Genomic DNA, 27,359 nt, shown 5'->3' on the forward strand with positions numbered 1-27,359 from the left:
TTTCTCAGCCCTTTGAAAAATATTTGAATTAAAGTACATTTTAGATCTCTCTCTTTCACCAAAAGTGGAATTTCAAATAAAGCTATGTAGGGTAGGATATTTTGAATGGAATTGAGAAGATTTGGAAATATAGCAGATCACTGCCAAGTGTTAGTTCTTACTAATCACTTCCAGATTTAGTCCTCCTGAACTGTTCTGGTTTACCTGTCCTTTCCTTCCCTCATCCTGAATTTGGAGATTCTCTGAAATCACTACTATTTCCTCCCCATCATCTTGCATCAACAATGAAGTAAGTGGGGAGATGTGGGACCTATGTTGTCATAAGGTTTAATTGGATATTTGTAAATTAGGGATTGATAGCATTCAAGAATGAACTTCCATGAACTTAAGTTGTATAAATTTTAGTGTTAAATAAGCATGCACAATAAAAGAAGCCAATATTCAAGTTATTAAACTGTCATAATAACACTGCAAAAGTATAATAAATTAAAGTAAAAATAATATAAAATATATATTCAAAATACATGCAATAGGTTCTGGGAGGTGATTATGTTCTTTTTGGGCTCCTTATATTTTGCCGTATCTCCTGAATCACTAATATGACCTCCTAACTGGTCTCACCAAATTCATCTTTGGACCTTGTCAATTCATTTTTCATACATGAACCAGAGAATATTCGACAAAAGCCACTCATATCTTCATCCAAGCCTCTGTTTCACACATATATGTATGAACCAATATCACAATTTTGACACAATTTTGGACATATTTACTACCTGTGACAATGGGCAAATATTCACACTTTTCTGAGCCCAATAGTCACCTTTTAAACTCTACACCAGTAACATCTGTATGACTCCTGACCAATAAAATGGACAACCTTTAAAATCTATACTCATGAGGAAATTCCATGATTTTAATAAACAAATGGCAAACGTTTATAATTCATAAAATTATGAATAACATTAATACCAAAAACTAACTACCATATAATTAATGCTGCTTATAGGAAACAGATTAAAAACAGTATGTGGTTCATAACACCAAAAATTGTATATCATTTCATTTTCCTTTGTTATTCATTATGTATGTTTAAAAGATTGCCCATTTACCCTAACTTCTTAGTGTTATTTTATAGCCTGTATGGACTCATTCTTTTAGTATTAATAATAGTGATACAACGTCCAAAGATTTCTTCTGTATAATTATACTGAATTATTAATTAGTAGTGAAAGATAAAGATGTTAAATCAAAGCTGCAGCAATAACGTTAATTTATCACCTATAGAGGTACTTTAGCCTTGGGCAATGCTAAAAATAACAATTGGGGAAAAAAACCGAGCAAATTGTTAAAGTTAAAATGGCCAAGCGATACTTTCCAGATTTTATTTTCATCTCTTACTTGTTGGTTTGGGTTTGACTGTGGAGAATGAAAGAAAGCAAATGACATATGATGAATACAAACCATGGGAAAAAATAACTCTTTAGCATTTGTATTTATTCCTTCTTCATTTTAAGTTCTCATCTTATCTTAAGCTTAATCCATTCTCTCTGAACACTATTATTTCACTGTCAGCAAATACATTAAACACACTGCTTATTGAAAAACTAAGATGCACAAAATTTTATGTAAAATTTGAAACAATCTATATATTTGGGACACAAATACATTGGGCTAGTTTCTTCATAATCTTCAAATACCCATATAACTAAGTGAGATGCTTAACACTTTAGGGTGAAAATTAGAGGAATGTTAACTAAAATTATGAGCTAAGGCAATGACTGGAATAGAGTACAATGGTTGTATGGGGTAATGTGAAAATAGGGTTTCTTTCTCATGAAATACAGTCTATAATTTCTATAAATAATTAGTTATCTCCTGAAATCTATTATATTTTCCTCTGAGAACTGTATTCAAATCCCGATTATCATGACTATCTCAGTTAAAAGAAAGAAATTATTTCACAGGCCTTTTCCTTTGGAATTATTTTTAGTAAGAAATGGGACTCCATTCATGGCGGAGGTAGGTAGGATTTCCATCTTGGGATCGAAGGGAGGAGATACAGTGTTTCAAGATGTCAGTTGAGATGGAGACTTAATTTTGTTCATCGTTTTAGGAAAGAACTTCAGAATTTCAAGAGTGTGTACACTCCTTTTTTTTTTCTCACATGAAATGATGGTTTGATATTTTTGCTTTGATATTATATGTTCTATTGATCATTCTTCAAGGCAGATTTTTAAAAGTTACACAATCATATAAGTCTCTGCGGAGCTCTCGTGAATGGAAATTATTCCATCTATACATGAACAGCAGACGGTTTCAAATTTCTGTGATTTTAAAATTTGAGGAAATGTGTTTTGAAAATGAGATTAAACACCTAAAAATAGTACATGATAATCAATGCATGACATAAATTTCCTTGTGAATTATCTGTAAGCTTAGGTCAATCACACTTAAAAAACTAAAGTATGTCACTCTAGTTTTCCACTGTTAATTTTGATTGAGTATAACTTTTAGTTATTTACAAGAATCAAGAATCTTAGAATTTATGGCACTAAGAGTGCACATACTTCAGTAAAGATGTGTGTGTCTGTGTTTGTGCACATGTGGGTGTGTGCCCATATAACATAAAACAGATACATAGAAGAAAAATCTAAAATAGCTCATTTACCTGTTTTTTCTATTGTGATAACTTTTGCCTGCTTGATAACTTTTTCATCTGTGATAAGAAAAAATATTAACACAAGTGGAAATTTTAAATGTATCAGTACAAAACAGTGACACATTTCAACCTTGATATTTTGTATTTTCTTTGAAATAACACCAATACTGAGACAAACTTAGCTGTTTTCCCAATAAAACAGCAAGTGATATCTTTTATTCAAATTGGATGGAAGCAAAAAAAAAATTTGTCCAGCTGCATATGTCCTTTGCAGCTTTCTTGCCATAAAGGTTTTCCTAAGTCAAATGGTCCCCTAACCCCTAACCAAAGTATATTCTATCCTTTGCCTTCACTGTATTTCAGTGTATTTATCTACACTGAAGTACACATAAAACATGTATTCCCTTTTCATTATTGAATAAGAATAGGAAGAAACAATTTTTTATCTTTCTTGAGCAAGATACCTCCCTGAGAACCCAGGATTAGCCTGGGAACCCAAGTTTTTATGTTGCAAAGCTGGGGAAGGGCAACGGTGGTGCGTTTATGGGATGTCTTCTGTGCTGTATGTTTTTGTAGACATAGTCAAATAGATTTGGGTCAAAGCAGAGGGATTAGTAAAATGATTCTATATAAAATTAAACTTTTCAAGTATTCAGCAGTGAGAATGAATCAGTTAGTCAAATATCTTGATTAGAAAGTTTCACTGGGAAACAGAATTTAGAGTATGAATGTGATCACTGAAATAAAAGAAAGATGTGGCTAGAGGGCAATGCCTTTGTTATACACTCAGAGACTAAACTCTCTCCTTCTCTCAGTATCTCACCTCAAAAATGGTTGCTATTTAGCACAGAAAAGAAAGTAACGGGGTTTACTATTCATTATATCAGGAGGTTCTAAAAGTTGTTTCTAAAGTTTTGCTTATGTCTATACAGACTGCTTTTCTCACCTCCCCATAGTCTGCTTCCGCTTTATTTATTTCTATGGTTTCTGTTGTTGGTGTCTCATATTCTTTAAAGCGTAAACAAGTAAAATCAAACTGACCCAAATCCATTGAAAACAGATTGTATAAAGTAAAATTTTAAAAATATAAGCAAAAAGTTTCCTAAGATACGTTTAAAGAAAGTATGCTTTTACCTTTGTAAAGATTCTGGCCTAACTATATTCACAACATCAGGGAAACAATAAAGGACAATATTCTACAGAATAACTGAGGCTTGACACAACTTCAAATTTAAATTCATATTTAATTGGTTTAAATTAAAATTTAAATAAAGTTTCTATTCTTAAATAAAAACTAATTATTAAGCTAGTCTTGGTAATTTCTCTATTTCTCCTTATGGGCAAAGCCCATTGGCTTACCTCTACTTTCTACAAAATGTAGTACCAAGAATAAGAAGATGAAGGAAAGAAGGAAGGATGAAGGGAAGCAGGAGGAAATATTGATTTCCTTTTCTTGGGATTTTTGGAATTCAAGATGATCATGTTTGAACGAGCCATTCTGAATTATAAGTTTTCTAGTGATGTCTTGCCCCAAACAGAACAAAACAAAACGAAATATAGAGACCATTCATCTGAATGCTGGCAAAGATGGTCTTTGTGCTAAGCTAAGTCTGATGGGAAGGGATCACGAGCTATGTAGTTATATCTGGCAGGTCAAGTTCTCAGCATGAACTATTAACCATCCCTAATAACTTTAGATTTGACTCTAAGCTCATCATCCTGTTAAAACTAGAACACTGAGAGACAATTTGATACTACCGTACAAATAACACCTGCAAAATACCTGGTTTACCATGAGAAACAGTCTTTTCTTGTTCTGAAAATAATAAAAAGAAAATCTTTTCAGATATTTAGAAGCTTTATAAATTAACATATGGCGAATTTTCTCTGTGACTGTGGTCCAGTGATTTGTTTAGTAGAAAAAAACTGACAGATTTTAACAAATGTGTCCATGGAGAAAAACTGTTCCTTAATTTTCATGTCATTTCATGTAGTTTAAATAAAAAACTTAAAGGTTTTGGTTGCGTGAAAACAATATACAAAGAATTCTTATTTACATTTAAGCACCTATAATTTCCAAAGCATAGGCTGTAATAAAGTATAAATACTGAGGTATAGATTGCAAATATGTATTATTAAAGATATTTAAGTTTTTTGTAAAAATTCTGTATCAACTTTATAGATAAAATTAAGATACATACTGTGTATCTGAGCTTTTTCAGATGAAGCTAGAAAATAAACATTCATAATTATAAAAATTTCAATTAAATCACCTGCAAAATTGTAGTATTTAATAATAATAAATGAAAGTTTTAAATATTACTAGGCCTAAATAGAAGTTTTAAATGGTATTGGGTTTCTGATTAAAAAAAAAAAAGAGGTAAAATGCAAAGTGTTCATATCTGGTAACACATACTCATCTGCAGCAAATAAATGTACTCGGGAAAATAAATAATAAGATAGTAGTTAGGCATTTTTAAGCCTTGATACATTAAAAAGATACATTATTTACAAGAAAAACTAGACTCAAGCTTATGATCAGTTGTCAGGTAAGCTCTGGTAAGAATTAAAGGAATAAGATAGTATTGTATATACATCTAGACTTGGATTCTTTTTAAAATTTTTTTTTGCGGTACGCGGGCCTCTCAGTGCTGGGGCCCCTCCCGTTGCGGAGCACAGGCTCCGGACGCGCAGGCTCAGCGGCCATGGCTCACGGGCCCAGCCACTCCGCGGCATGTGGGATCTTCCCGGACCGGGGCATGAACCCGCGTCCCCCGCATCGGCAGGCGGACTCTCAACCACTGCGCCACCAGGGAAGCCCTAGACTTGGATTCTTGAATTTGTTTTTATTTAAGAATCCTGCTACCTAATTTTTTTTTTTTCTCCGTACGCAGGCCTCTCACCGTTGTGGCCTCTCCTGCCGCGGAGCACAGGCTCCGAACGCGCAGGCTCAGCGGCCATGGCTCACGGGCCCAGCCGCTCCGCGGCATGTGGGATCCTCCCGGACCGGGGCACGAACCCGTGACCCCTGCATTGGCAGGCAGACTCTCAACCACTGCGCCACCAGGGAAGCCCTACATAATTTTTTATAATGAAGAAATAGCATCCATAGAGCCTGAGAGTTTTGTTGACTTGCCTCAGGTGAGTAATTAGATGGTACCAGAACTAGGACTTACACATTAAATAGCAGAGTAAACTTGGAAAGATTGCCCTTATTTTAGATCAATGTTGCCTCTTAATAAAATGATTGTTAGTCTGGGACAATCTCCTAGTGATATCACCCAGGGTTTTGAGTAAACCAGACTTGGACACAATTCTAGCTCCAATATTTATTAACGTGAAAATCTTGGAAAAATAACTTTCTAAACTTTGTCTATTGAACTGTTTCCACAGATATGAAACATGGGTAATAATTGTCATGTTGCATGTCTCTCCTAGTGATGGGATGAAAATGGAATCTTATGCTATTCCTCAGCTCTAGGAGATGCTTGGTAAGTTCTTGTCCTCTTTCCCTTCAAATCTCAGTAGCCTATGATTTCATGATTTTATAACTCTGGTGTGTTATCAGAAATAAACTCACAGATTAAACATGATTATACTAGGCTTTGAAGAACTCCAAGAAATGTCTCCTGAAACCTGGAATCTCTGCTGAGGTTCCCTTAAAGCCATATTCCAGATGTTTTTGCCTATGGAATATCCTCATTCTCACCTAATCCAGTAGTGTGAAACCATATTGAGCAATGGAGTAGGGAAAATAATGAGGATTTGGGAGACTCTGTGTAACTCCCCATTGGTGGGTAGTAAGCCTTTTTTAGTACTAAACTAACAGCAACATTAGCTCTGTAACTAAGAATAAAAATATTGTTACCTGGTTTTGCTTCCTTTTTAACTTGTGACTCTGAAGGGGAAAACAAAAGATAGAAATTTTTAAATCTGAAAAAATAAACTACAGCACAAATTCATTTTTGGACACTATTTTATTTCATTTACCATAATTTGAAAAAGCAGAATTTTAGTAAAAATTATTTTAGTTTCCTACTGGCTTGTCAGTACTGGACTATTGAACACACAGTAGTTAAAATCATGATATGTACTTGTCTGTCACTAAGTTATTGCTACTGCTAATGGATTTCAACCTGAATTTTCTGTTTTCTCAAGATTATTGTTGTGGAGAATAGTCCTAATGTCCACATAAGATAAATGACTTGATGATAGGAGTTGGAAGAGTTTTTCTTAAATATATGTAATTGTGATTCAGAAATTTAGACCGTGTTATGGCTTGAATTGTGTGCCACAAAAAAATATTTGAAGCCCTAATAGAAAATAACTCAGAATGTGACCTTATTTGGAAATAGGATTATTTGCAGATGTGATTAGTTAAGGTAAAATGAGGCCACGCTGGAGTAGGGTGGGCCCTTAATCCAATCTGACTGGTGTCCTTATAAGAAGAAGAAAAAAGACACAGATAGAGACACACCAGAGCAGATGGCTGTGTAATGATGGAGGCAGAGATTGGAGTGAGCCAACTACAGGCCAAGGAACACCAAGGACTGCTGACAAACACCAGAAGCTAGAAGAGATAAGGAAACATTGTCCTCTACAGGTTTCAAAGGGAGTGTGGCTCTGCTTCTATCTTGACTTTGGACTTCCATCCTCTAGAACTGTGAAAAAATCAATTTTTGTTGTTTTAAGCTATAATGATTAGTTAAGGTGTGGTTATATGGGGGTAGAGAGGATCCTTAATTCAGTAGGACTGGTATCCTTGAAGAAGAAGAGAAAAGATACAGAGATAAAGACAATGGGAGAAGAGGTTCATGTGATGACAGAGGCTGAGATTAGAGAGATGCCTCTTCAAGCCTAGGAATACCAAGGATTGCTCACAAAAACCAGAAGCCAAAAGAGGCAAGGAAGGATTCTTCCCTACACCTTACAAGGGAAACATGCCCTGCTGACACTTTGATTTCGAATGTCTAGTTTCCAGGACTGTGAGAGAATAAATTTGTTATTTTTAGCCACCTAGTTTCTGGTATTTTATTACAGCAGCCCCATAACACCAATACAGTTGGGAGACATGAATCAAAATTTTAACTGTTTTGAAAATCATTGCTGTGTTTTCTTTTAAAAAACTGTTTGCTGCCTGCTATAGCCCTCAGAAATGTTCATCTGACTCAGGAGCCCCCACAAAATAGAAGAGTGTGGGCAGCTTTTTTTCTGACAGGATGTCTGTGTTCTATAGTAATCAGCAAAAAATAGTCATTTGTTTCTTCTGAACTATATAAATTTCTCAGCGGTTTCACTTTGTAAATAGGGTTTTTTCCTAGGAACAGGTAGTATAGCTAAACATATGTTATGTTTGTTTTATTTTAAAAAGTTGTTCAAGAATAAAATTTTAGTATAATATTTGCACTAGAACACATTTGCAAAAAACTATGCTATTCATTATAAATATGGAATGAAATGTACATACCTGGCTTATCTTCTTTTTTTACTTGTGGCTCTAAAAATGAGTAAACATTAGTAATAACGATTATATAAAAATATTTATTTCCTGTACTCATGCATATTTCTTTTACATATTATTGTTCTTTAATCTTCCATATTAATTTTCTTCTTATGATTGCAGCAGATTAATACACACACAAGTAAAGGTTCCTCATTATTAATCACAATAAGAATTTTTGAGAAAAATTGGAAACATGAACTAAGATTTTTAATGAAAAGTTAATGCAATCATACCCAGTGAATGAAGTATAAAGGAAAGTATCAGCATAGCAAATTCTCAGAAACACAAGTAAGACAACCAGCACATTATCTGCACAAAATAGTTAAGCCTTTGACTTTATGCAAAACACACTCAACAACAGAATCAGAGGATGAGTAAAGCAGGCAGTTAAGATTTGTTTTTTGTTTTTGGCATGTATAACATACGTGGAGACTTGGGCTTGACTTCTTTGCCTAGAAAAAGTTTAAAAATTATTAAAAACTGAGTCATTCCATTGTTATTGGATCAACATTGTATATGGTAGAATATTATATATTTGAAAATCAAACACTATAGACCCCAACTATCTTTCTTTATTGAAATTTTTACAGGATATGTAATTTAATGTCCAAGCCAAGTTACTAATTGAAAAATCATTTAAAACAATAACAGTTTAATTTCATTGCACCATTAAAATTTTGCTCACAAACTCGTGTGCAATGTTAACTGTTTAATCTAATGTTAAGATGGAAGATACAATTTTATTTTGAGAATTACTTTTAGCCTTTCATTATCCAAGATGAAAAATTCAAGACTACTGCTTTCATTTCCATTATCAATATGTTATCTGTTCCAGTATAATATATTAAATAGCGACTGCTGCTGAATCTGGAATTCTTGATGACCCAAAATATACCATATGCTTCTATTGCATATTGGATTCCTAGTTCAGGGGTTGGCAAATTTTCTGTGAAAGTTCAGATATATATATTTTTTGACTTTGGAGCCATATGATCTCTGTCGCAATTATTCAGCTCTGTTGTTGTAGCACAGAGCAGCCGTAAGCATTATGTGAATGAATAGAAATGGCTGTGTTCTAATAAACCTTTACTTACAGAAGCTGGTGGCCAGTCTGCAGGCCATGGTTTGCCAACATCTGCCCTATCCACAGGAAATTTTAACTTTCTTTCTTTTTTATCTCAACAAAGATTTTAACAGTAAACAAAGCACCTTTCTTTGATTCTGAATTCCTAGATTAACAACATCCAATACCTTTCCATAACTGCTCTAATAAACTTCTTAAGAATGCTACCTTTACTTGTTTTTTCCATTTATTGACTCCCATTTAATCATTAATTCACTATCATCTAGCTTCTATTCCCAACATTATATTTATCAGGCATCTCTGATCACTAACTAATTCCCCCTTACTTTCCAGTATCAACGAACATATGTAACTATGTTGATCACTTTCTTCTTTTTAAATTCCTATTCATTTGGCTTCTGGGAAGGATATACATAACATACTCTACTGTAATAAGATAAACATTTATACCATCCTCTTCATTGTCAAAAGTGTCCTAGTGACTTCCACTTTTAGCTAAATAAAATAGCAAGCACCTGATTAGTTTTCACACTTGAAACTACAGGAAATAGAAAAAACTATATAAAACATGGTTTTAAAGATATTGGACATCAGACAATAAAGGACAGTGATTTTTAAGTAACGAAAAACAAATGAGGTGTGCTCTATGATTATCCCAGCTTAATGCCTTGAGAAAACTGCAGGCTGTTAGTGCAGGAATAGAGCTGATTTGATGAGATCGAACTGGGTGTCTTGAGAGACCAAGACAGCGAGAGATCAGTGGTCAGAGTAATATAAAGTAGGAAGCTAAAGAGATTAGAAAGAGGGAGAAAAAAAGATTTTAAAAAGTTTGGAGAATTTGTGGAAGGCTCCCTCAAGTCTTCAGATGAGCACTGCCAGCCTATGCGCACAACGAAACTACTTAAGGTAGAGAAAGAAATAGTAATAATACTGTAGCAGTTTATAGTAAGTGTTGAAGCTGGGTAGTGTCAGTCCTTCAGCTTTGTTCTTTTTTTTTTTTTTCAGTTTTGTGTTGGCTATTCTGGGTGTTTTCCCAATCCATGTAAACTTTAGAACCACTTAGTCAACATCGACAAAATAACTTGCTGAGATTTTGATGGAAATTACATTGTATCTATAGATCAAGTTGGGAAGAACTGACATCTTAATGTTGAATCTTCTACTTCACAAACATAGAATATCTCACCATTTATGTAGAGATTTTTATTCCTTGATTCTTTTTTTTAATCAGAGTTTTCTTCCCTTCACTTTTTATTTGGCTAATTTCTATTTAGGGCTCAGCTATCTCTTCCTCAGAAAGCATTTTCTGATATGGTTGGACAACTTTTCCCCTTTATGTGCCAACATTATTTTTTTGATATCTTGATCATTGTTTTTTGATATCTTATTCACAATATACTGTAAATATTAACTTAAGTGAATACCTTCCCTTCTAGACTGTGAGATATTTGAGAACAGAGATCATGTTTATTCATCATTGAATCCAGAGAGCTGGTGCAATACAAGGTTATGTGATAGGCACTCAATTATTGTTTGTTCATTAGATAAATAAATGAAATAATTAATGAAAACAAGAGAAGGTAAATAAATGGAGAAGTTGAGTCAATGAATGTAGGAGAATATGTGAATTCAGAAATTACATTAGAACACAAAAAAATGTTAAAATTACTACAGGCTTTCTTTGACTTGACATGACTATTCACCTCTCAGCTTTCTGGTACCCAGACAAAGATAAAATGTGCAATCAGTTATACAATTCACACTGTTTTAAGTTGTAAGCAAATAAGTTGTTTAAGAGAAGCACAACAATTCTTGGTAATATTACCTGAGATAAATTTGTTTTATGGGTTCTCAGAAAAAAAAAAACTATAATGCAGTATAATGTAGCAGATAACATCTTCGACAATATCCCTACCCTAATTATGTAACAGTTTTCATAGGACTCTGCCTACTGCTCTCAACATGGACCAAGCACAGAGAACATATACACACACAAATTGTGTACAAATATAAGGATGTTCAATTATGCTCTTCAAACCCAACCAGGTTAAGAAAATCTTGACTTAAAAGTTCTGCTAATTCGTACAATCAGGTTGTGACAGATACTGGATAACTATCTATTCCCACAAAGCTGTTCAATAATGAAATCTGGGTTTCAGAGCTGGTTCTTCATGTGCCCTCCCATATATACTTATTTCCAAGTTTAATTTCAATTGCAGTCCTCTAACAACTAATTATTCTGCTGTTCTCCTGTATTCTGTGCTATGGTTTTAATGTGTCCCCCTATAAGAAATGTTGCAGGGCTTCCCTGGTGGCGCAGTGGTTGAGAGTCCGCCTGCAGATGCAGGAGACACGGGTTCGTGCCCCGGTCTGGGAAGATCCCACATGCCGCGGAGCGGCTGGGCCCGTGAGCCATGGCCGCTGAGCCTGCGCGTCCGGAACCTGTGCTCTGCAACGGGAGAGGCCACAACAGTGAGAGGCCCGCGTACCGCAAAAAAAAAAAAAAAAGAAATGTTGCAGTCTTAATACTCAGTACCGCATAAATGTAACCTTATTTGGAAATAGGGTCTTTGCAGATATAATTAGGTTACATGAAGTCATTAGGCTGGGCCCTAACCCCGTATGACTGGTGTCCCTATAAAAGGAGGAGAAGAGACACAGAAATGGACATGCATAGAGGGAAGATGATATGAAGATACAGGGAGAATACCATGTGATGAAAAAGAGATTGGAATGATTCACCTAGAAGCCAAGGAGCACCAAGAATTTCCAGCAAGACCAGAAGCTGAGAGAAAGGCATGGAACAGATTCTCTTCCAGAACCCTCAAAGAGAACACAGTCCTGCCTACCTTGATTTTGGACTTCTGGTGTAAGGAACTGTGAGAGAAGAATTTTCTGTTTTAAGCCACTCATTTTCTGGCATAGTTATCACAGCCCTAGGAAACAATACAATTCTTTAATCCAATCCACCACTGCTTCTCTTTGTAATTACCAAGAACATCCACACTGGTCATGCAAACACAGGCTTTTTTCCATTGTTCTTTCAATTCTGAAGCCAGAGAGATTTTCTAGGATGCCTGTCTGGTTATGTCAGATATCACATCTCAGTGTAAACCACGTACTGCCTTTATTAACTCCAGCTGCCTCTGCCTGCTCTATAAGGCTACTGATGAATCTAATTGTTGCATATCTCATCACCCTCTTCTGTACTATTTTGTACTCTATGTTCAAGTTATACTGAAGTATTGTATTTCTAAAAACCATCTTAACGTCTCTTTTTCTTCTGGGATGTCTTAACTGTTTATCTCTCTGTCTAGAACATTCTTCCTCCTTCTTCATCTGGCTAAATCCCATTTAGTATTCAGACTAGCTCTGGGGTCTGTGGTGAAGTTGGGTGCTCACTTCACTCTCCTTCTCCCATGAGGATGGTGTCTTTTTCTGAGCTGGGCTGCCTGGGCTTGGGGAAGGGGAATGGCGGGAATGCGGATCTATTTTTCCTACTCTCGTCAGTGTGTCTTTACTTATTTCTTTTCTTCACCCAGGTGTTTTAAGACCTCACCTGGAATCCCTGACTCTTGTGAAGGTATTTTCATGCACAAAGAGTTGTTCAAATTGATGTGTCCTGGGAGGAAATGAACATTGGAAATTCCTATATCACCATCTTGCTAATGTCAGTCCTAAATATTCTTTAGCTCTTTTATATTCCTAGTTTCATGATCTCATATATTCAGTTATAAGAGTATATAATATCAGTTTAAAATCTGATGAAACTTCACAGGCAAACATATCTGCAGATATATGAATGAATAAAGTGCATGTAAATGTCTGTTTATACATGGTCTAAGACTATATATTTCCTAAGGTCCATATTTAGGCTGCAATAAGCATAAGGACAAGTGTAGAATGTTTGTTGGAGGAGAATTCTGTAAAGGCAGTAGTTCTCAAACAGCAGCATCACCTGGGAACTTAAAAATGTAAATTCTTAGCCCCATCCCTGACCTTCAGAATCATAAACTCTAGGCATGGGCCAGCCCACCAGGTATATCTGACACATGCTGAAATTTGAGAACCACTGTTTGATAACCATGACATTTGTTAACAGCATTCATTTAACAAAAAACTATGGTTATTTTTTACAATTCTGAATTCCATCTAATCGTGTATGTCGTATTTCAGCAAATATGGCTTAATTAAAATCAGAGAAAGCCTTTAATCTACTGAGACATAAATGGATAAAGCTAAAAACAGAACATGCTTATGTTGATTATAGGGTGTCAACTTTTCAATATAGATGACAGTAATAGTATATTCAGATGTTTGTGATTGAGATCTGTAAAGTATGTGATGTGAAATCTACTTTATATAACACAAGAATATTTTATTTTTACAAAGGAAACCAAATCATTGTAACATTGATGTTCTCATGGAAGTGATAATTGGCTCCACGTTCAAAGGATACAGTTCAATAGTAAGTAGCAATATAATAAGTATATACATACATAAATATATTTGTTCATTTTAGTTATGGAGATTTTAGTTTTTTCTGTTTCTATTATAGCTTTTGTATTTTCTAAATATTTTGAATTGTATTAAAACAAAATGTCAATGCAGTATTTCCCATTTCTACCCTTACACTGCATAGACTTAAAAGAATAAATGGTCATAGTCAACAAATAAAAAAAGAAAGTAAAAGGAAAAAAATTAAGAGCCAAAATATTCTAAAATATTAGACACATGAATGATAAAAATCATAGCAGTTTAAAATTACATACATAAAAGAATAAATAGCCTATCTACATCTATATATATTAAGGAATTTTGAAAGTAATGTCAGACAAAATTAATAAAATTTTGACCTATACAATCAGAAACTACTTATTTCGTAGTACACTGCAACAAGCAGTAGATAAAGATATCTTAAGTGTTGGGTCAAATTCTCATTCAGACACTCATTTACTGTGGAAACTTGACATGGCCATTTAACTTGTTTGGTTCTCATCTTCCAAAATGAAAATAAATGTAAGAAGTTAGATTAGGTGATTTTTAAGATCTCATCCAGGTCTAAAATAATATATTTACACTAAATATTAATTTAAATCTAAATAGTAAATCATTTAAAAGGGAGATTTACTTCATATTATAATAGAGAGAAATGCAGTCTGAAAGATAAGTAAAAAATATTGTTCACGGCATCCTTTAAATTTAAAAGCAGCAATACTTTGGCAGTATATTGAGATAGTGTTTGGAAAGTTCTTCAGGGTCTATGGTGGTTATGCAGCTTCCTGGTTACATGAACCCAGTGAAATTTATACACAGAAATGATTTTTTTCAGCCTCATTGGCTTTGCATTGTACTAAGTTTTCTAGGCACCAATTATTTTGTTAACTTTCTTGAGGCTGTACTAACAATAAATTTCTATGGAATCTTTTTAGTTATTCAAGCATACTAGCATTGACAATTCTGTTCTCACAATGCCTCCCAGACAGCTATCATACTTTGCCTCAACTGTGTGGTGAGGGACCCTTTGAGTCCTACTTCTTGATGCTCAAAAAGGATTAAAGTGATGCTGATGAAACTGTTTAGCAGCAAGTGCTTTGTTTGCACCATGACCAGGTATAAGAGATTAAAGTTAAGTTAAGAGAGAAGCAGTAGAAAGAGGAGGTTAATCAGAAACATTACTTTGAAGTCTTTTTTTTAATATAGAATTTAATATAGTGCTGATATCACACCATAATTATTCAACTATTCAATCATTCATTCAGCAAGTGTTGACTCAGCATTTAGTACATGCTAAGCACTTCACTCTCCCAAGAATATTTAGTCTATAAGGCTTACCTATTAATTGAGACTGAATTATTATGGACGAGTTTAATTCTGGTGACAGTCATAGAAATTAGATTTGGTTGAAATGCCATGCTACGTTCATCTCTTTCAAAGGGCATAGAAAATTATATCAATTCCAGATATGACATATATCCTTTGAAAAGTTGGAGAAGACTATAAAGAGATAAATGGACTCATTCCAACTATCTAACTTTCTAAGAAAAATGTATATACCACAGTAAATTCAAACTTAATAAATTCAAAATTGAATCATGATCTATTATTCTCTCCTGTAACCAAGTACTCTATCTTGGTAAATGGTACTACCTTCCACCTACATTTCCAACCAGGAGGCTAGAAGCCATCCAACATTCTTCTCCATGCTTTGCCACCCCTATTCAGAGTCCTGTTCATTCCATTTCCTAAGTATACCTTGAGTGTACTTCCATTCGTTCATTTCCTCCTCAGTTTCTGCCTCCATTATAGCCTCAAATATATCATTTTCACCCTCCAGTTTCCTTTCTCACCTGATGTCCTTTCCCTTCTTATCACCTTTCACTGTACCACACTCATTTATTAAGACAGCTCAGCTGTTGTCTCTCTTATGAAGACTTTCTTGACCTCTTTCCATGATGGGTTAAATGCCCCTAATCTGTACTCTCCCTATCCAATGTAAATTATTATCCCTGTATATCGTAATTATTTGCAATACTCTTTAATTATTTACTCATTTGCCTTCCCCAAATAAATTGGTAAGTTCACTAGTCAGGGACTGCAACTATCACCTTAGTATCCTTTGCACTTGTTCACTGTCCACACATAGTCAATAATAATGAACAAGTGATAACTCTGTATCAATGGAAGGTTGCTCTCTTGAGTAATGCGTACACTAAATACATTCTCACTGATGACCCATCGAAGATGCTGCTAAAATATTTGGGAAGGGGTTGCAAAAAAGAGAGAGCTCTTTTAACTCTGTGACCCTTCAATAAAACATATTATCAACAGAAATCTTCCATTTTTTCTCTACAGAGGATATTTTTCACAATTGTATTGTGATCACCTTGCTTTGGGATACATGAAAATAAAACACGGGAAAGTCTGTGCATGGGATTTATTATTAATGTTGTGATCATTTCATCTAAGAAAAGGAGGAAATTATACTATGTTTAGCTGTGACTATTGTGTAGTTTTCGCCTGGAATATAAAATGCATTGGGGAGCATTTTAAATTGATTAGCACCACCAGGCACAAGCATGTTTTAATTATTAAGATTTACTATATTACCCTAAACACCTCCCCATCACATCCTGATCCTTTAAGTGGGTCTTAGGAAAAAATGAGGCAATAAGAAATGAGCCCCCACTATGATGTAGGCTCAGTGAGATTCAATCCTTAGTTTAAAGGTCAGGGCTTTGATTAGGGCATGATTTAGTGGTGGAGGGTTTGTGAGGAGGAGAGCACAGTAAAATGTCTGAGTTTGGATTGGCCTCTTTAAAGTAGGGAGGCATGACCCCAAAGGAACCATTATTTTTGCCATGTTAGGTATTGGTCACATTAATCTCAGTTCCGGAGCTCTAGGATATTCTGTTCTGAAATCAGGGATGTGAGAATAGAAGAGATAGTAGTTAATATTATTTCTTTTCATTTCTACTACACCCACATAAACAGTCTCATTTTCCTTTCTTAAGATGTTTTGTGTCATTGGGAGCTAAATTTGAACAGCATATGAAAGAAAAGAGAAGATTCCTTATGTTTGTCCACAAGAGAGATCTGAAATATTTTCCTCTGGAATATGATTCAGTTATTAAATATACACCCTCTTTTAAGCATTCCACAAGTGTGGAACATTTCATCACTGGCTTGAGAAATATTTCTATATATAAATATCACTGTGTTAATCTACTAAATCAAAAAACAAAACAAAAATTAGCTAAAAGCATTGTTTTTTAAAACTGTACGATATATTGTGTTACAAATAGTATAAGAGCATGTTTATTCATAGAAGAAAAAAGGAGACAGAATAGGTTCAAGTAATTAATAAAGCTATAATTAATTAATTATAATTAATATAGCTAATATAAAGCTATAGTTTAGAATAGCAAGAAAGATATAAAAACTAAGCAATACATTAACATGGGGAAAAACTGAATTTTTGTAAATTTTGTAATATCAGAGTAACTCACAAATTAGCCTGGAGACAGAAACCATTCTAATCGAGCTGTCTTCTTAAAGGCAAGTGTCTAAAAAGCTCTGGAGCTGTGTTTTTTGTTTTTTTGTTTTTTTATTTTAGAATAATCAGATAATCAGCTTCCTCTATGGCAAGTAATAAAGTCTTGGTTAGTGAGTTGCTTTTGCCACACTGAAAGCTCTTCCTCAATTAGTTTTTAGAGTGGGTTGAAATTGGGAAGGAGAATTTTCAATGACAATTTTATATAAAGGGCAAAAAGAAAACATTTTTTATTCCCATAAATTACAGAAAGAAGAAAATCTTTCTGAAAAAAACCTAAAAACTAAAAATTATGTCTTTTGAAGGAGTCTAAAATGCATACCATTGAAGAAATATCTAAAGGAGATGAACTATCTAATTATTGGCTCTTTGTTTACACTCATGCATAAGTAGTGTTTAGTAATTTTAAATGAAGCTATCGTTATTCCTCCTTTTTCTCTGGATAGAGAGGACTTTCCTAGGATTCACAGACCATGCATCTCTCCTTTAAGCCAGCTGAGAAAAATTGTACCTATCACAGGTTGATTCAGAAGCTACTAATGGGACTGTGCTTGACTGATTGAATTGGCTAAGAAATATTTCATCTCTAGAAGATACATTTGACCAGAAAAACTTAAGGCTACAGTACTCAAGGCATTATTATAAATAAAAAGAGAAGATTTTAGTACGGAAGTGGTCTACATTCAAAGGTCAAGCAGGAAAAGGGTTATATCGTTTTTCCACAAAATAAAATTTTTTCCACAAAATAAAAATTCCTTAAATGAAAGCCAATGATTTCATCTCTTTCAGATTTTGAAAAACTGTACCAAATTTTAATTCTGAAAAATTGTCTCATGAACCTATTAGCATAATTTATAGCTAACACACTAAAAGTTTATTTTGTGCCCAGAACCAGACTAAGCATTTTAAATAGAATACTTTAATATTTATAGTAACCCTCATGAGCTCAATTTCTCATTTTAACAAATTATTAGACAGGCTTCCAGGTCCATTTGACTGAATAACTAAGCTCTTACTACATTTGTTTGTTCAAAAACATTTACTGAGCTCTTACTATGTGCTAGAAACTATTTTAGGCACAAGTAAGAATGAAATAAACCAACAAAAATCCTGCCCTAAGGAACATATGGTCTACTGCTCTGATTTGTTATAGTATCATCCAGATTTATCTAAGGATTACTTAGATAATCAGTTCAGTTCAAAATAGGTGTATCACCACTCCAACATTTTTTTCCCACCACTGCCCCCATCATCTCTATTTATATTTTTCTGAGAATAGAATGATAATATTATATTTGAGGTTCTAAATTTGGCAGTAAATTATATCCACGATACATTGGCAAAAGGAAGGTACACTACATTTTATGTTACCTTGACGTCAAAGAGGACAACTTGTGACATTGTAAGTCATTTGCTCACTGCCTTAGAAATCAAGTTGAGTATACGAGTGTGGTCATTGATATGTTGAAAGAAGCTAGGTCATCCCACCTATGAATTCTGTAACCTGGGAATTCATTTCATCTTTATTTCAGCTTCCTTGCCTGTAACTTGGGCAAAATAATGAAACCTAAATCACAAGATTTTATGAGATCCAATTATGTATGTATGTGAATAAATCCTCTTGATTAATTGATTAATAGCTCTACCAATATTAGTTATTTTTTTCATTTTCCAGGATTTGGATTAGGTGGCATTCAATAAATGCCCTTGAACTTACATAGTAAAAATTATTTCAATTTTCTTGATTTATTGTAAGTTTCTTTGTGGTAATAATCCTTCTCAGCATATTATAATGACACATACCTAGTGACTAATCAGCAAACACTAGTTTATAATAGAAACAATGGTTGACCTACTGCATTTACATGGCTATCTGTAGGGATACTTATGAAGTATTTAACACCAATGCCACTTGCCAGCAATTACTCAATTTTCCATGTCAACATAATTTTAATAAATTTTTTATCCCAAAAGAGAATGATTGCTTCCTCTCCCAAGAATTTACAGTACAATTTTTTGTCTTCTTGTTTATGGGGAAAAAAATAAAAGGAAATTTTGAGATAGCAATGCCTGGGCATAAATTTATTATTCATGTTAGCATATCTTCATCGTTCTAATTGCAACACAATCAAACATTGCTTCCAGTCTTCCTTATTTAGTTTTTCTTCTTTTTTAAAATATATGTTGTTATTAATTTAAAAAATTCTATCATCTTTGCTCTATTGCTTCCCCAATCTTTTAAGTAAGTAAATGTGTAAGACATCATTTTTCAAAGTGTGTTCAGCTGAACACCACTATTACATCACAGAAAAGATAACATGGTTGAATAAATATGAGAAACATTGGCTGGAAAAATGTTCAGCAGGTTTTTTACTATCAGATTTTCATAATGTGTTCATATCTATGATGAACTCCAAGAGGTTTTCCCAGACTTATTTAATCTCAAAACTCTTTCATGTATCAATAATTATGGCTAGTCTTCTATGCAAAACACTTTTCAAAATACAAGTGTAAGAAATAACTTATACTGCAGTAACACTTCTCCCTTTACAGTTAGAAAGAAAAACTCTATAACAATAATGTTATTGATTTTTACTCTTAGCTGAACTGTATAAAATTATATGGTCTTTAAAGGCAGAAGGATTTAGTTCAAGGTTTTAAAATTAAAAGTGGTATTATTACACAAGTAGGGAAATAGTACACAAGTAAACTTAAGTAACAAATGAGAGATCTATATTGAAAAGGAAATTGTTTGATTTCCATGGTAATTAAAATGAAATGCTTTAGCTGTTATGAACATAAATTCCCTTATCTCTCAGGTGTTTAACACTGGAATTAGTGTATGCCTTAGTTTTTAGCATTTTTCCATGTATTATTGCCTTTATAGATACTGTAACCCTGTAAAGTTGTAAAGACAGTAGCTGTGAAATCTCTGTTTGATAGATTAGGAACCAAACTACAGTTTCCCTGATGTCACAGCTCCCATTCTTTTTACTCTGCCCAGCTGTTTTCCTAACTAAATGCACTCTCTTTTCCCTTTTTCAGACAAGATTTTAAACTAATAGTCTACAATGTATACAAAATATACAATGTATATTTTCTAGCCCCAATTTCTGACTTCCAACCAAAGGCCTCAAAATATAGTAATTTGGTTTTCCACCCATTGAGCTCCACCAAAATTGCTCATAAGATCATCAGTGACTCCATATTATATATTCCAAAGAATATTTTTCAGTCTTTATCTTACTGCAAATTTCTGCTATGTTTGACATTTTGACAGTTTCCTCCTCCTTGAAATTCTTTCCTCCATGGTTTCTGAGACAATGTCTCGAGCTTCTAAGAGAATTCTCCTCTTTCTCTTTTTTTAACTCCTTCAGAGTCTCCCTCTCCCCCTCCATTCACTCTTTACATATCAGTGTCCTTCCTGGTTGCTTCCTCAGTCCTTGCTCCTCCCCAACACACTCCCCTCGGTAGATGTCAATAACTCTCATCATTTAAGCCAGCACACCTTTGCTGGAAACTTCCGAATTAACTACTGTGTTTTCTCCCCAGCTGCCTGCTAAACACACTTCAATGCACATCCCACAGGTACCTCTAATTCGACATGTCTCTCCCACACCTCTACCCCAATTAGATTATAAGTTCTAGGAGGACAGGAACTTGACTGTGTTTACCAATGGGTGTCTGCACTTACCAAATTGTTACCGAACCCAGGTCTGGCTGCTTGCCACTCTAGAGCCAGTTCTCTAGAGAACATTGTTGGTAGGAAAGGAAAGCTTGCTTTATTTCGGAGGCTAGCAACCTGGGGAGAGGGTGGACTCTCCTGTCCTAGAACCAACTCCCGACTGCTGTTCAGGGGACAGGGGATTTTATTTATTTATTTATTTATTTTATTATTTTTTTTTTATGGTACGCGGGTCTCTCACTGTTGTGGCCTCTCCCGTTGCGGAGCACAGGCTCCAGACGCGCAGGCTCAGCGGCCATGGCTCACGGGCCCAGCCGCTCCGCGGCATGTGAGGGGATCTTCCCGGACCGGGGCAAGAACCTGTATCCCCTGCATCGGCAGGCGAACTCTCAACTACTGTGCCACCAGGGAAGCCCCGGGACAGGGGATTTTAAAGGGGAGTTTCAGGCTTGTATTGGCGGAGGGAGGGAGCAGAACAGCACAGGTAGTTCTGACAGCCATCTTGCAATCAGTAATGGGGTGGTCTGATCGGAGTCATCTTGGTTGTTTTAAGTACAGTTAGTCTTTAGTTCCAGGGTTTGTTCCCATTTCTCTGAGGCCAGTTCTTGGAATTGTGGCAGCTTATGTCATGGCTACAGCCTGGTCATCATGTAGTTAACTTCTTCCTCCTGGTAGGGGTGTCAGTATCTATAAGACAGCTCAAGGGATATGGCTCAGAATATTATCTGTAGTCCTTAAGGAGGAACTAAAGGTCCTTGACTTTGCTTAATGATTAAACTGTTATTAGTTGGTCTCCTTTGACTGTTTTCCTTTGTTTCTGCATTTTCTCACTTCTCTAATTAAACTTATTCTTTGGCTAAAGTTTTTCCACAGACAAAAGGCAGGCTGAGGACATGGGGCCCAGGACCATAGGGTCCTGCTCCATTTCAATATCCCCTATAATATAATAGCTGCTTGACAAAAATTTGTATAATAAATATGTCAAAACTTTACATAACACATATAGCTTCCTTTTGCTAAATCTGCACTTCTCTTGAAAATTCCAATCCCAGAAAATGACATTACTGTCCACACACTATCCCAAGAGAGAAACCTGGGAGTTATCCTGAAGTTTTCTCCACTCCACTCCCTTTTCCATAGTATGGCAATTTTACTTCCTAAATACTTCTGTAATAGCTCTCTTCTTTTCCTTCCTACCAGTGCTCTATGAGAATCTAATAACTCTAGAGGCATTGGTGCAATAGTCTCCTGCCCCCAACAGACTTCCTGAAACTATTGACATCCTCTGTATCATCAGTCTCTGTAATTAACCAGACTGAGCAATTTGAAATTCTAATTTAAGTTGTATCTCATTTTGCTTAAACTCTTGTAGTTGTTCCCAATTTCCCTTAGGAAGAAGGACACAACCCTTACTCGGGACACAGCTGTTCCTCTCAAGCCTCACCTACTCCTGTCCTCCACGCAGACCTTTTGCTGAAGTGAAGGTGAAAAACTGGTGGCTCTAAATGTTCCTCACTGCTTCCCTCCTCTAGCTGAGGCTTCTGCTACTCTCTCTTGTCTGCAATATCCTCCCCAGGCTTTCTTCACCTGGCTAATCTTCACCCATACTTTGAGACTACTCTTCTATTCTCTCCTTCGGGAATTTTTCTCTGAACCAATAGGCTGGAAAAATAAAACTTTCCTCTGTTTACAGAATTCACTCTGAACAACTTTTTCTTGTTTGTTTGATTTTAATTACTTAGTCCTTTTTTTGCTAGTATTAGCTCTTTATTTACTGATCTCTGCCTAGATAAAATATATTTCTTGAGAGTTTAAAACCTAGCAAAGTATTTAATGCATGGTAGAAATTCTATAAATACTTATTAAACTAAACTTAGCCATTGATCCTACTATAACTTAGTTTAGTTAATGAAACTGAGATTTAATTATCTCTACAATTTATAGGAGCCCTGCATATTCAAATATCCAATGCTTTCTGGTTAACTTAAAGATGTACATAAAGTATTGTGTGTGTGTGTGTGTGTGCACACATGAACATGTATGTGTGTGTGTGTGTGAGAGAGAGAAATAGGGAGAGAGAGAGAGGAGGGAGGGAGAGAAAGAGAATGTAAATTCTCTCTATAATCTATTAAGATCCAGTTAATAAGGTTAATACATATTTCTCTTGCAGGATCACTATGGTAAATTTTAAATAGATATTGAACTGTATTTATTTTATACTATGATAGATGTAAATTAAATAGAATAACCAATTGGAACTAAGTTCTTTAAAAGATATAGGCTAGAGATACTTTGATGACTGATAGGTGTAAGGGCATCCTGTTTTCTTTCACTAAGTCATTCACCTTTGTATCAATATCTCAGCCAGCTGGTAAAATAAAAAGACAGTTTACCCTTGACATACAGGTACTTCAAGCAAAATACGTGGATTTATTCCTTTTAAGCTCAAATAAACACACAGGTACAAGCAGTGCCTGTTTGCCTGTGCTGTGTCGCAAGAAAGGAAGGGTTGATTCCTCAGTCATTTCATGGATGACCAAAGTTCAGAAATCACCCAAATGAGACAGTGGATGGACAATGTCAACCAGTGCTTAGTTATTGTGAGGACCTTGCTTCTAGTTAGAAAGCAACCATTCAAAAACACATGTACACTTTGCATTAGCTAAATGTATAGAGAGAAGCTTGATATATTTTTCTTCCCTGGAGATAAGGGCAATCTTAGATGTCTACGAATTCTATAATTTTCTTTCTCAAATTTTAACCTAAGAGTCTACGTATCTAACAAGCAACCAGGTGATGCTGATGCTGTTTTGTGGACCACCCTTGGAATAGCAAGGATATGGATGATAGCCTTTTAATTTTTTATGCTTTCATAGCTCTTGAAGGCACTTTCACATACGTTATATCACGTGATTTCACAATAAGTCTGTTAGATTAGCATGGAATACATTGTTGATGGGAACTCTATTTCACAGGTAAAGAATGAAGGACTCAGAACTTAAGTGATTTGTTGTAAGTCACTCCATACCTATTGTCCTAGGGTTCCTCTCTCTAAACCATCCTGCCTCTGTTGGTCTTTTACATTTAAAAAACTATCTCTGCATGTGCTATACTGCAAATGCAAGACACATGTCAAAAATAGATTTTTTAAAATAATCATTAACCAATGTCTCCCTTTCTATGAGGATAATTTTGTTGATCTGCTGTGGCTATGGTGGCTTTTGAGTGATTTTTCTGTCTCCTCTGAGAAGGAAAAGGCTGCACAGCTCACAGCAGAGATAATATAGGAGCTGAGACACAAAGTTAGAAGAAACCCATTCAACAAACATTGCTATCACATGATATGCTAGAGGAAAACATGTGCAAACAGACCAAGGCTGGATAATTCATGTTGTGTGTTTAAAGACAGAGAAAAGGGGTGGGTGGGAAAGTAAGTTGCCAAGAATGGAGGGAAGATAATTCAAAAAGAGTCATGTACCAAAATGTTCATTGCAGCTCTATTTACAATAGCCCGGAGATGGAAACAACTTAAGTGTCCATCATCGGATGAATGGATAAAGAAGATGTGGCACATATATACAATGGAATATTACTCAGCCATAAAAAGAAACGAAATTGAGCTATTTGTACTGAGGTGGATAGACCTAGAGTCTGTCATACAGAGTGAAGTAAGTCAGAAAGAGAAAGACAAATACTGTATGCTAACACATATATATGGAATTTAAGGGAAAAAAATGTCATGAAGAACCTAAGGGTAAGACAGGAATAAAGACACAGACCTACTAGAGAATGGACTTGAGGATATGGGGAGGGGGAAGGGTAAGCTGTGACAAAGCGAGAGAGAGGCATGGACATACATACACTACCAAACGTAAGGTAGATAGCTAGTGGGAAGCAGCCGCATAGCACAGGGAGATCAGTTCGGTACTTTGTGACCGCCTGGAGGGGTGGGATAGGGAGGGTGGGAGGGAGGGAGACCCAAGAGGGAAGAGATATGGGAACATATGTATATGTATAACTGATTCACTTTGTTATAAAGCAGTAACTAACACACCATTGTAAAGCAATTATACTCCAATAAAGATGTAAAAAAAAAAAAAAGAATGGAGGGAAGTTAAACAGGTAAGATGTTTTTGATATGGACCTGACATGAAAGGAAAATATTGAAAAGTCACTGAATAGACGAAAATCCACAGAATTGGTGACCTTTTTAAAATGTCTTTGTGGTGGTGGATTAGACAAATGGAAGCCACATGAAGAAATACGCTGGGGGCAGTATAATGCAGTGGCAATATAATGCAGTGGCAATGAACCTAACACTGTGCCCCTACACATACCCAATTAGAAAATGTAACTAGCATAGGCTTCGGTAGATCTTTGAAGAGGAGATGGAAACAAGATGATTAAGTCATGGGTTTGTATATTTATTCAGGCAAGAGATGATGAGAACTAGACTAGGGTCTTTTTACCGAGAGAGAAAAAAAGGAAAGACCAAATTTGGGAAACATATAACTTAGTATGTACTTGGATGTTGGGTTCTGAAAGAGAAGGGAAAGCTGCAAATGACTCGGACATTTAAGTCAGTGTAACTGAATTCTGAGTCATGAGTTCCATTTTTTGGGATAAGAAACAAAAGGAAAAGTGAATGTTAAGGGATATTGAGTTCAATTTTAAAACAAAGTGGTGTCCAGGCAGATTAACGATGTGAAGATTTTGATGAGGCAGTTAGAAATGCAGTTACAGAACTCTGAAGATTTTGTTTATGAATATCAATTTTCTTGATAAATAAGAAAAGTAAATTATTGCTTATTACTTATGCAAGTCTTTTTTGGTTTTAATTACATTACTACTTATAATTAATGTCCATTGCTTCCTGAAAAGAACACTTAGCTATTCTCCAATTACCTAATGAAATGCATGCCCTGTTTGCCATCGTTTTCATTAGGGGGTAAAAAACAAAGAATTTAGAGGCTAATAATATGCCATGTCAAAAATAACTAATTGCTACAATGTTGCTTCAGTTTTTTAAATTGTAGTCATCTTTTGTTGTTTTATTTTTAACTCTGTGGGTTAAATGTTTTCGTTTCTGTCAAAGAAAAAAAATTTTTTTTTTTTTTTGAGGAGTAAGAGATGACGAACATGGTCAGATATTATCTAGAGGTCAGTGTAATATGAAGCAAGAAAACTATCCTCTGGGTTTGGCAACGGACATGTTAGTGGTCACCTTTGCAGAAGAGATTTTAGGAGAAAAGATTGCTCACCAGAAGCGTCCTCATGTACACTCAGCTTTAATTTAATCTATCCTTTCATTGTTTTTACAAAGCTAAGGGGAGGATTTATTTCTTCCTCATAATTAAGCTAATGTCCTCCACCTATAGTGTGTATACCAACACTTGTCATATCTGGGGCAGTTCTCTCCAAATTAATATCTCCCTACGGATTTCATGCTCCTCCTCTCCCTGGAATGCTCCACCCTATCATAAACGTGGAAACCACAAACCTAGTTCATTGATTCCGCCTGCTGGAATACAGTATTTTGTCTTTTTTTTTTTTTTTTTACAGTACGCGGGCCTCTCACTGTTGTGGCCTCTCCCGTTGCGGAGCACAGGCTCCGGACGCGCAGGCTCAGCGGCCATTGCTCACGGGCCCAGCCGCTCCGTGGCATGTGGGATCTTCCCGGACCGGGGCACGAACCCAGGTCCCCTGCATCGGCAGGCGGACTCTCAACCACTGCGCCACCAGGGAAGCCCTTGTCTCCTTTTAACAGCAAACTGCTGAAAAAAGTAATTGCTGTTCTGCGTCCACTTATTACTGATAAATTCTCTTATTAATTCCTCTAAGCTTCTTTCTACTTCCACCACTTTACTAAAAATGCTCTCCACTTGGTCACAAAATGACAGATTTTTCTCAAATATAATGGCTGTTTCGCAGTCATCATGCCCCTTGACTTTCCTGAGACATTGAGACTGCTGATTTTTCTACTTTTTCTTGAAAGTGTCCAGGCTTTGGGATACTGATACACTGTGTGTCCCAATCTTTCAGGTAACACACTTTCCTTTTTACCAGTTCTTTTACTTTCCAAAGAAGCTGCCTTTCATTCCCTTCTCTTTTCTATCTTTCTGTTTATTGAAGAAACCCTTTTCTCCTTTGGCTTGTAACTCTAAACCTCTAAGCTCATAGATACAAAACCTTGTGTGAGGATTCAGAGTGAATATTCCCGATTTCCTAGTGTCTCTAGGACACCTCTGTCCACACCACCTGCATTTCCTTTGCAATTTCTACATTTCATCACCTTCTTCATCTTTTCATGCTTGAGACCTTAGAGTCATATATAGCTAATGTCATCAGTTTCCAGCCTTTTCCTGTGAAACA

General features: G+C 35.4%; 1 protein-coding gene across 8 annotated transcripts in view; it reads right to left on the reverse strand.

The window, feature by feature from the left end:
• TRDN (triadin) overlaps positions 1-27,359 on the reverse strand; it is a 373,155-nt gene that overhangs the window by 41,052 nt on the left and 304,744 nt on the right. For all 8 annotated transcript variants that reach the window (XM_082668827.1, XM_082668826.1, XM_082668823.1 and 5 more), the window contains 7 exons: positions 8,591-8,617; positions 8,130-8,159; positions 6,531-6,560; positions 4,864-4,890; positions 4,446-4,478; positions 2,672-2,719; positions 1,402-1,419 (listed from right to left, as the gene is read on the reverse strand). In XM_082668827.1, the coding sequence (XP_082524953.1) occupies positions 1,402-1,419; positions 2,672-2,719; positions 4,446-4,478; positions 4,864-4,890; positions 6,531-6,560; positions 8,130-8,159; positions 8,591-8,617 (213 nt within the window). The remainder of the gene's footprint in view (positions 1-1,401; positions 1,420-2,671; positions 2,720-4,445; positions 4,479-4,863; positions 4,891-6,530; positions 6,561-8,129; positions 8,160-8,590; positions 8,618-27,359) is intronic.

Source organism: Grampus griseus (genome assembly GCF_964374135.1).
Source record: "Grampus griseus genome assembly, chromosome: 13".
In the NCBI taxonomy this organism is placed as follows: Eukaryota; Metazoa; Chordata; class Mammalia; order Artiodactyla; family Delphinidae; genus Grampus; species Grampus griseus.